Source organism: Colobus angolensis, unplaced genomic scaffold (assembly GCF_000951035.1).
Source record: "Colobus angolensis palliatus isolate OR3802 unplaced genomic scaffold, Cang.pa_1.0 Scaffold497, whole genome shotgun sequence".
NCBI classification, from domain to species: Eukaryota; Metazoa; Chordata; class Mammalia; order Primates; family Cercopithecidae; genus Colobus; species Colobus angolensis.
In genome coordinates, this window is record NW_012118454.1 from 80,791 (window position 1) to 92,166 (window position 11,376).

Here is an 11,376-nt window from a genome sequence, read left to right on the forward strand (position 1 = left end):
TTGCCTTCAGGAGCCTTTAGTTTCTGGCTCTTTTCCTTTCTAGTCCCATTTTCTACTATGTTCCCCACCCATCATTCCTTTCAACCACACTGGCCAATTACCTAATTCTTGAACGCATCAGGCATGTTTCCATCTCACGGCCCTATACTAGCTGCTCTTTGTAGAACAGCATTCACTGATACTGGTATGGTTCACTCCTCGTTTCCTTCAAACCTTTGCTAGATGAATGCTATCCTTTCAATAAGCATTGCAAACAACACTCCTCACTTGCCCCCACCCCCACCAAATACACTGCTCTGATGATCTTCACTTCTCCAGCTGTTTTTTTTTTTTCCCCTGTGTGCTTATCCCCTTCTAACACATCATATAATTTACTACTATGATTATATTTTATTGTCTGTCTCCCTGTTAGAGTGCAAACTTTTGTTTGCTTGGTTCATTAACTATCCTGAGCACTTGGATCACTGCCTAACATATAAAAGACACTCAATAAAATCCATTAAGTAAAACTGACTGAGAAGCCAGCAGTCTGGGTTCCAGTCCCAATACTGCCCCACCACGCTATATTACTTTGGCTTTATGTCTGTTTCCTTGTGTGTAACATAAAATCTTTGGATCATATTAGATAGCCTTCTTTCCATGGCTCTGACTCAGTCCTTTCTCATCGATAGGCTGTTTTGTTCACTGCTAGTCTTACTTGACCTTTCCTCTGACCCAGACTGCTCCACCCTTCATTAAGTATACTTTCTTTCCCACAGCCTCATTCCTTGGTTCATAATGTTGATAATCAGTAAGTATTGAATCAATTGAAGTTATTTTGATTCACTCACAAAGAACCATAAAGGCACTTTCTGACAGGATTATGTCTTTTGGTGTTAATTGGTCTCTAGCTCTAATTTCTAATCCTAAAATCTATGCTGTAATACTACAAGAATTTAAAAAATATCAACCTAGGATTTCTATGATACATTCTCAAGCAGCGTATTTATTACTTATTTACATGATAAACTGTCACTTCAACTTAGATAACATTGAGTACCTCACTTTTACTCTTTAAATATTCAATATCGGTTTTAAAGATCTCAAGTCTTCATGTCCTCCTTTTGTTAATAACGTAGAATGGATATTTTAGATTCCATTAGCGACTTCTCACTGAAGATATTATTAATGAAACTGAAGTATTGTATTTTACTTCTAAAGGTCAATTTAATAGACTTGCAGTTTCAAAGTTAAACCGTACCATCCGTTTTGACTTAAAAATACAGTTATAAATTATTTTTAGCAACAAGACATTTGGGTTTTAATACTCTGAAGAATTATTACAATAAATCCAAATTAATATTCTAGTTCCTAATTATAGAAGAGTGAATCAATAAATTAGATTACCCAAAATAAGATGAGATTTTGGTGATTTTTTTTAGCATATATTTACTGAGCACCCTAATGCACAGGTATTGATTTGTTGCCTAATATTAAAAATTAAATCAGTCCATTTTTAAGAGGCTCACAGATTAGTAAGAACTCGTGTTGAATTTATAATGGTTTTAACACAAGGCAAAATTTAAACACAATTCTTTAATAGTTTTATTTCCTTTTTATGTCTTCCCCAGTTAAATCCAAGTAAAAATACGCCCCCCTTTCAAAATAAATATCATTAAACAAATTATCTGTATTTAAGCACAGATAAATATATGGAATTATTTTCCCAAAGATTAGTAGTAGGTCACGAGTGATGCTTGCATAATTTTTAAATATAATCAAGTATACTGAAAAACATGCTAGTAACATATTTTCAAAAATGTTTCTATTCCTAGAACTAAAACTGAAAAGAAGTGTTGTGAGACACACAAATGAAGCCAATACGTTTTCCCAAGGGCTTGCCATTTTTCTGCAGGATGTTCCCAAACAGTTCCTGGAAAGGGAGGTTGCCCTATAGGGTCCTACAAGCAACCTATGTGGCAGCATCTCCTCCCAGCGTAAGGCCTAAGCACACAAGCTCTTCCTTCCAGCTACAAACGCAGGAAACCGCGACTGGAGAAGTTATATGATTGGCTAAACCATGAATGACGCAACATAATCCACGCCCACTGAGACTCTGCCTTTCCTAGACTGGCTCAGATTACGCTTTCCTATTGGCCCCTACAGCAAGAGAGGGACAATTGTTTAAGTCGACCTCTGGGTCCGGAACCGCGGGTGAAGATGGCGGCGGCCAGGTGTTGGAGGCCTATGCTCCGCCGTCCGAGCCTTTCATTGCACACCGCGGCTGATGCCGCCGCCACGGCTACAGAAACGACCTGGCAAGATGTCGCAGCGACCCCCGTCGCGCGGTATCCGCCGATTGTGGCCTCCATGACAGCCGACAGCAAGGCGGCACGGCTGCGGCGAATCGAACGCTGGCAGGCGACGGTGCACGCTGCGGAGTCGGTAGACGAGAAGCTGCGAATTCTCACCAAGATTCAATTTATGAAGTACATGGTTTACCCGCAGACCTTCGCGCTGAACGCTGACCGCTGGTACCAGTACTTCACCAAGACCGTGTTCCTGTCGGGTCTGCCGCCGCCCCCCGCGGAGCCCGAACCCGAACCCGCGCTGGACCTCGCGGCGCTGCGTGCCGTCGCCTGCGACTGCCTGCTGCAGGAGCACTTTTACCTGGGGCGTAAACGGCGCGTGCACCGTTACGAGGAGAGCGAGGTCATATCTTTGCCCTTCCTGGATCAGCTGGTGGCAACCCTCGTGGGCCTCCTCAGCCCACACAACCCGGCTCTGGCCGCCGCCGCCCTCGGTGAGCCTTGGATCCCCCAGGGCGGAAGGGAGAGATGGGGATTGTACTGGGTTACTCCGTCGCAGATTTACCCCTCGTCATTTCTTTCTCGCTGCTTCGTTCTTGTTTTCCTAGTCCTTTCGTTCCTATCTGGGGTGACCTAGTTTTGTAACAGTCACTGCGTTAGGAATCTAGAGACTACGTGTTTGTAGCTGTGCTAACACCTACCAGCTCTTCAACTCTAGTAGCCTGAGCTCTCCAGGATTCCAGTCCTGGACTCTACTTTGTGAGTGTTAAGCCAAATGGAAGAGCAGTGGTGATGAAGAGAAACGCCACTTAAGAGAGTGGGGCGGGCCAGGTTTCCTTTTTGCTGTTCCACTAGAAAGCTGTGTGACGGTGTGTCACACGGCTGAGTAGTATTCTTTGTAGCTTAATTTTAAATTTAGTGTGCCTTTTCTTTTTCTTTAGTAACTTCTTTTTTGCTTAATTTTTCGCATTTTACGGTAGTGGTTCTTCGTCGTAGAATTGTGAAGATTAAATGAAATATTAACTAAGATACCTAACGTTTACTATTTATGTGCTAGGCCCTGTTCTAAATTTTATATGTGCCAACTTATTAATCCTCACAATAACCGTTCACGATAGGTAGCAATGTTTTGGTAAATGCAAAAGAAGACCAAAACGTAACAAACTGAGGCATAGAAACGTTAAATGGGTTAGCCTGAGGACCCTATAGCTAATAGATTGGCGCAGGGTGGGGAATCAAACTTCAAACCCCCATTCCAAGTTCCTAGTAAACAATCAGCAGCTTCTGTGTAACTGCTCAGGGCGGACATGAAAAATAATTAACATATAGATAATTTTAAAAATCACTGTTTTTGACGGGTTCATCATTTTATATCTTCTACGAAGTGGATGTCTTAATATTGAAGTAATGTTAGGACTGTAGATGTGTGCTCAACCTAGCCTTGCTGTGCACATGTTTTTTCCCTTCCCCAGTTGAGAAAGAAGTCTTGAGGAAAGCGTCATGAACTTAGACTACTCCTGATGGATGGCCTAGAAAACCTATTTAACTTTGTCAAGACCTAGGTTCCTCTTCTATAAAATGGAGATAATGAAAAGTATACATACCTTTGGGAGTTATTGTGAAAATTGAATTGGTAGTTCATAAAATATTCCTATTTTTGTTTATGGTGAATGATACTCTTGTTAGTCTTACTTCTTTTTATTACTCCTAATGAGAAATCTCTTTGGTTAATGTTCAGAGTAATGATGGCACAAATAGACAATAAATGTTTGAATGTTATATTTAAGTCATAATAGTTAAATTGTCACATAACCCAGACTCTTACCTCCAGCATTCTTAAGTTATCATTTGCTAAGTTATTACTCTTTAGTGTTCTAATAGTAACCAAATTTATTTAGATGATCAGATGAAAAAAATTTTTAATATCTTTTTGATAGATTATAGACGTCCAGTTCATTTTTACTGGGTGCGTGGTGAAGAAATTATTCCTCGTGGTCATCGAAAAGGTCGAATTGATAACTTGCGATACCAGATAGATGATAAACCAAACAACCAGATTCGAATATCCAAGCAACTCGCAGAGGTAAGGATTTGTTGTGATTGTGTATCTGTTGATATCTCACGTAGGATCTGTCATAGGCAGGTTAAGTAATAGTAGAATACAATGTTTCAGATGGATCTCTTGCCTTTCAGTTTTCCTTTTTGAAGACATCACATCTCAAAAATCTTTTTAGCTTTTTTGATCTGCTATGGTATACTCCGTAAAGGTCAGATAATCATTTTAACAAAAACAGGTTAAGGTGTCATTTTGCTGGACCATACAGATCTATGTTTCTCTCAATATAAAAATTCTGAAATAGTTTATGATTGTAATTTACTAGACTGCACTAGCTAGTCATAAATCAAGGAAGTTTAACACTTATCAGCTTGGCCATTTTACATATTTACAGTTCGTTTGGAGGAAAGTATATTTTGAGTATTGTCTATGCTTTTGTGTCAGGGTTGACGTACTTTTTCTGTAAAGATCTGGATAGTTAATATTTTAGGCTGTACAGGCTGTAAATCTCTGTTGCAAGTGTTCAGCTCTGCCCTTACGGTGCAGAGTGCCATACACAGTTTATAAATGAGTTTGTGTGGGCTGTCTTCCAGTAAAACTTTACCTGTAAAAACAGGTGGCTTGCTGGATTTAGCCCATCATTCAGTGATAGTATTATCAAATCATTTTGTGAAACCACCTCATTTTAAGATTTTTAAATTTAATGAGTGTGAGTAAAATACATACTAATGTTGCTGTGAATTTAGTATGTCTTTTCTTTTTCTTTAAGTTTGTGCCATTGGATTATTCTGTTCCTATAGAAATCCCCACTATAAAATGTAAACCAGACAAACTTCCATTATTCAAACGGCAGTATGAAAACCGTATATTTGTTGGTAAGTTTCTCTTTTGACATATTGTACTATAAATGTGTTCAAAGTGTCCTATGCGAATTTGGAGTATTGACTACAATGAGGAATTAATTCTTGATTACCGAGAGGTTTACATAGTCCGTGAGCAATGTAATTCATAATCTCAAAGTGTCCTATGCGAATTTGGAGTATTGACTACAATGAGGAATTAATTCTTGATTACCGATAGGTTTACATAGTCCATGAGCAATATAATTCATAATCTCAGGTTACTGCAACATGCATAAACACTGGAAAGAAAATATTGTTTAAGTTCGTTATTTGAAATATTACTTGTTTCTACCGAAATAGCAGTATTTAACTTTAGAAAATAGGCTTTGTTGACTTATTAGATAGAAAAATAAATTTATGTTTTTTTAAAAGTAAAAACTTTTAGAACTGGACTTGAGATAGCAGTTGGCTTTTTTAAGTGTTCTATTTGCGCCATGCATGGTGGTAAGATCAGGAATTCACAAATTCATAATGCCTGATGTCTGCCCTCCCTCGTGCAGCTTATGTTGTCATTTTTTCTTCCTTTGTTAATTTCTACCCAATGTGAAGAAGTCTTAAGAAGGTTTTATACTAGCCCTCCAGACCTATTTTATCAGCCTCTTCTCAGTCACTGTGGTCTTAGGGAGTGACCTGCAAGGAACTCCTTGTTGAAAAGACTTTACCACTAAAATCAAGAATGTCAGCATTTCATGAAATGTTGCTTTTTTTTTTTTTACTTAGAAAAGTAGTGTAAAAATAATTTTTAAAAATTAGGAACAAAGTGTGTAATTATTTCATTAAATAAGTTTTTAGAGTCTTGAAGCAGTTGTATCCTCTTGGTTAATATGACAAGGAGACAACCATAGGTAATCATGACTAAAGGATTTGAGAAAACAGATAATAGGAATTTTGAATAACTTTTCTATATATTCTTTCAACTTCTTCCTTGTTTTGATGGGCTTTATGATAGCTAGCAGATTGAGAAATTATGCTTTTCTGTGAAATTTAATTTTATTATGATCCATATGATATATAAGTATATTAATATTCCTACTTATGTATTTAGAGTACTGAGAATATGATGTATAAAGAAGGCAAAAACGGCGCAAATACTAAAACATGTGCTCCAGATGTTCTACATGTTTGTTTCATCTGAAATGTTTTTCTTTGCTCTTCAGGCTCAAAAACTGCAGATCCTTGCTGTTATGGTCACACCCAGTTTCATCTGTTACCTGACAAATTAAGAAGGGAAAGACTTTTGAGACAAAACTGTGCTGATCAGATAGAAGTTGTTTTTAGAGCTAATGGTATTGCAAGCCTTTTTGCTTGGACTGGAGCACAAGCTATGTATCAAGGTAAAAACTAATTTTATAGCATTTTCTTTGAAGATATTTGTAACATTCTAAGAATATAATGGTTAAAATTGTTTTCTTTGGGTTGAAACATAGGTTGAATCTTAACATCTTTAAACTTTTACATTGGCCCAAAGTATAGTTGTTTTAAAATCCGTGTTTAAATACTATACAGTTGAAATCTGACACTGAGGTAATTGTTTTCATCTTTTACTTTGACCATCTCCTGTGTGAATGTACTTTTGCACACATTTTAAAGACTGTAGCCAACTAAGTCAACCCTTTCTAGATGATAATAGCTTTCAGAAGGTAGAAAAGGTAATGATTTTGTGTATTAAACATTTATATTAAATCAAGGGCTATCCTATGTAATTTCTTTAAAGGTTATATCCAGGATTTGAATTAGGAGATTGTTCATTCAGTAAACAGTAACTGCTTTTTTATATGCTATACTCTGTTCAAGATGCAGTGTTGAGTGAAACAGATCCTGCTTTCTTAGAGCTTATATTATAGTGGGGCGGGGGGGCGGTGGTAAAAGATAATAAACGTGTAATATTTATAACTAGTGGTAATACTATGGGGAAAATACTTTAGCATAAAGAGTAGAATGATTTATAGGGGGGCAGGTATAAATGAGGTATGGAGAAGAATTTATTTTTTAAAAGTCATTCAGGGGAGGTCTCTAAAAATGACTTATCCTAAGACCTGAATGGCGAGGAGCTGCCTGTGGACAAATCTGGAGGAAGACACTTCCCGGCAAAAGGAGCAGCAAGTAAAAAAGTCCCTGAGGTGGGAACAGGCCTGAAATATTTAGGAACAACATGAAGGGTAATGAAGAGTGGGACAAGGAGAATGATGTAGAAGGACATAGCAGAAGCCAAAGGCTATATGTTACAGGACTATTAGAGCTCATTGTGGGGCGTTTGGATTGTATTCTAAAACCTGAAGTAATGTAATACATGTTTTTTTTTTAACATATATATGTATTTTAACCTTATATTCAAAACTGACTTAGATTTCTATAACAGAATTGAATAGAGAAAGTGGGAGTAGGAGTAGACGAAATTAGACAAAGAAAGAAGTAACTTTCTTGAAGATGGTAGAATGGCACTTTATTTTTGAAAGATAAAGTACTTCTTTTTATAATAAAATTAATTCCTTATGTTAACAGTGTTATTCATTTGCTATCTCCATTAAAGATGACGTAAGATACGTGTAGAGAAATAAAGTTACTGCTTGGTAGTTGGGTAATGACTTGTTGAAAAAGATTAATCATGAGATTGAGGATACTAGAAGGGAGGAAAATATTATTTGTGCAGAAATGAAATATAGGGTTAGAATGGAGATAATAAGGAAACTTTGAGGTCTTCAGGGATTTTGTTACATAAAGTATCTAAGTTGTAGGAGGTATTTGATACCCTCTAATGTCTAATGTGTTTGTTTTGTTTGGGTAAGATATATTCTGTATGTAAATTTCAGCATAACTTTCTTCTACAGGATTCTGGAGTGAAGCAGATGTTACTCAACCTTTTGTCTCCCAGGCTGTGATCACAGATGGAAAATACTTTTCCTTTTTCTGCTACCAGCTAAATACTTTGGCACTGACTACACAAGCTGATCAAAATAACCCTCGTAAAAATATATGTTGGGGTACACAAAGTAAGCCTCTTTATGAAACAATTGAGGATAATGATGTGAAGGGTTTTAATGATGATGTTCTACTTCAGATAGTTCACTTTCTACTGAACAGACCAAAAGAAGAAAAAGCACAGCTGTTGGAAAACTGAAAAAACATACTTGATTGAGAACTTTGGGAATATTTAAATTTTACTGAAGGAACAGTAATGAGATTTGTAACTGTCAACTATTAAATACATTGATTTTTGAGATAAATATTTCTTATGTCAGCCTGTTATTAGATCTCTTACTCTGCTGAAATTCATCACTGAAAGATTTAATTTTAGTTACCTTTTATTGATTTAAAAATAATTGCATCTGTGTATTGCTAACTGATAAGACAAATTGAGTTATTGAGCTATTAAATGCACATTTTAATATAAATGCAGAAATCCCAAATAAAATACTAACATACTGAATTCAGTAATTAAAAGAACCCACTGCAGCTGGGTGCAATGACTCACGCCTGTAATCCCAACACTTTGGGAGGCCAAGGTGGGTGGATCACTTGAGTCCAGGAGTTTGAGACCAGCCTGGGCAACATGGCAAAACCCCCTCTCTACTAAAAATACAAAAATTAACCTGGCCTGGTGGTGCATGCCTGTAATCCCAGCTACTCCGGAGGTTGAGGCGCAAGAATCGCTGGAACCCAGGAGGCAGAGTTTGCAGTGAACCAAGATTGTGCCACTGCACTCCAGCCTGGGCGACAGAGCAAGACTGTCTCAAAACAAACAGAAGAACCCACTACAGCAGAGTAGAATTAATCAATTCAGTAATGGACTAATGTTAGGAAGTAATGCTAATACAGAATATTAGTTGTTCAAAGGAGAAAGAAGGCTTTGATAGAATTCTCAATCTTGGTTTTAAAAGAAAAGATAGATATTAATAGGACAATATAATGGTGAAACATAAGGGATAATCCCATTGAAATCAAATTACTCTAAGCTTTGAACTTTACATGCTTTATTTGCTAATCCATTCCAAGTGCCTAGATTCATAGAAGTAAGAAATCAATAAATGTTGGTTGAATGGATGTGAATTAATGAATTTAAGGTAGTCAACCTTTTTAGTTTAAGATCTGGTATATCTTCTTATTTACTTGCTTTTTTTTTTTTTTTTTGAAACAGAGTTTTTGCTCTTGTTGCCCAGGCTAAAGTGCAGTGGCACAGTCTCGGCTCACTATCACCTCCGCGTCCTGGGTTTAAGCGATTCTCCTACCTCAGCCTCCCAAGTAGCTGGGATTAATTACAGGCATGCACCACCATGCCTGGATAATTTTTTGTATTTAATAGAGACGGGGTTTCACCATGTTGGTTAGGCTGGTCTTGAACTCCTGACCTCAGGTGATCCACCCACCTCGGCCTCCCAAAGTGCTGGGATTACAGGTGTGAGCCACTGTACCCGCTGTATTTACATCTTTTATTTCTCAGCAAAGTTTAGAGTTTCTTTTTTCTCCATGCATTTACTATGTATGCCTACATTTTTGTGTAGTTGGAAATGGATTTTCTTTCCAATTTTATACTTCTTTATAGTTTTTAAAAGTGGCTTTATATAGGTGATACTGATAGCTATATACTTATTTTGTAAAAGACCAATTTAAGTTGTTCATTAAAGCCAATAATTTTTCAGCTGATTCTCATGAGGTGTATATAACCAATCTGATTTAGGTTCTTCTGAAACTGCTGATAATGGATAGCCATTAGTTCCTACATAGCAAAATCCACTGGACAGTTTTCTGTATTGTACTCAGTAAGGTCTGACACATTTTGCATGGTTGACCACGCCTTCGTTCTTAAAGTAATCTTTTTATTGCCTTCAGTGAAACATGTTCTTGGTTTGCCCTCTATCTCATTGGCTATTCTGTCATATTTCTCTTTGCTGTTCTTCCTCTCAGTTTTCTTCAAATATTGATGTACTTTTTTTTCTTTTCTAGACTCCATTTTTATTTAACCACACTCTCCCTAGATGATTTTATCAAATTCCGTGGATTTAAATATATTTGTAAGCACATTCAAATTTAGTTTGGTTTCAACTTTGTGTTTTGTATCTGAATGATAAGCATCAGCATTGTAACTAAACAGACTGTGTGATTAAGATTATGGACAATTTTTCCCTCTAATTATCTAATTTTCATAATTACCCCCCAGAATGTGAGAACATTATTTTTATAATCAGAAAGTATTTTAAGAAACTAGTTGAGTGGACTCTAATATGGAACCATCAACATGTATCAAATTCCACTTAATTATAAGCAAATTCATTATGAAATTGTATTTGAAAAAGCATTTCATGATTACATTTGTTATTTAAGAAAATGTTATTTAAAGAAATTTATGTAAGTTTCATTATACATGTATTTTAGCTTACTCATCTCTGGAAATGGAAAACTTAAGATACTAGGCAAGAGGGCTTTAGATTTTTTAATGAGATATTTTAATAGACCAGTACCTAGGTCTTAATATTTGGGTTTTTCAAAAATTTACGTTAAAATCCTAATCCCCATGACTATATATTAGGAGGTAAGGCCTTTTGGAAGGTGACTGGAGCAGGGCAGCACCTTCATGAATGGAATTAGTGCCCTTATAAAATAGACCCAAGGGAACTTTTTCATCCCTTACACCCTGTGAGAACATGGTGAGAAGGCACCATCTATGAGCCAGAGAATAGATCCTCACCAAACACTGAATCTGCTGGTGTCTTGATCGTGGACTTCCTAGCCTCCAGAACTGTGAGAAACAAATTTTTGCTGTTTATAAGCTGTTCAGTTAATGGAATTTTGTTATTGTAGCCCAAGTATACTAAGACAACCAATATAGTTAAAATTACTATGCCTATTGCACTTTATGTTAAGTTCTAGTGTACGTTGTGTAATGCTTACATTAAATAAAAGGTAAGTTTAATTTACATAAAACATGTTTAGGTAGGATAATTGTAAAAATTATTAGAGAAATTGGTAAAATTGTGGCTTTGGATAGGCAGGAGAAAGAAAAGAGCAAGGCACTAGTGAGAAAAATTGCCATGGAGAATATTGAGAATAGATGCAAAGAGACCTACAGGTTTACAACATTAATATTGGCCAATACTTGATTGGACAGTTTGAATTTTTCAAACTGAAAGGGCTT

General features: G+C 36.6%; 1 protein-coding gene across 1 annotated transcript; it reads left to right on the forward strand.

The window, feature by feature from the left end:
• Nucleotides 1-2,143: 2,143 nt before the first annotated feature.
• On the forward strand, nt 2,144-8,673 carry MRPS30 (mitochondrial ribosomal protein S30). The gene is made up of 5 exons (XM_011959468.1): nt 2,144-2,782; nt 4,226-4,371; nt 5,114-5,219; nt 6,404-6,580; nt 8,075-8,673. Exons 1-5 carry the CDS (start codon nt 2,200-2,202, stop codon nt 8,362-8,364), a joined length of 1,302 nt encoding a protein of 433 aa, XP_011814858.1. The 5' UTR covers nt 2,144-2,199; the 3' UTR covers nt 8,365-8,673.
• The last annotated feature ends 2,703 nt before the right edge of the window (nt 8,674-11,376 follow it).

What these genes read in the sequence shown, in the direction of transcription:
- MRPS30 (XM_011959468.1), top strand. Translation starts at nt 2,200, where the DNA reads ATGGCGGCGGCCAGGTGTTGGAGGCCTATGCTCCGCCGTCCGAGCCTT. An exon ending in TCTGGCCGCCGCCGCCCTCG is followed by an intron (nt 2,783 to 4,225) that starts GTGAGCCTTGGA and finishes TCTTTTTGATAG; the next exon opens with ATTATAGACGTCCAGTTCAT. An exon ending in TGAAAACCGTATATTTGTTG is followed by an intron (nt 5,220 to 6,403) that starts GTAAGTTTCTCT and finishes TTTGCTCTTCAG; the next exon opens with GCTCAAAAACTGCAGATCCT.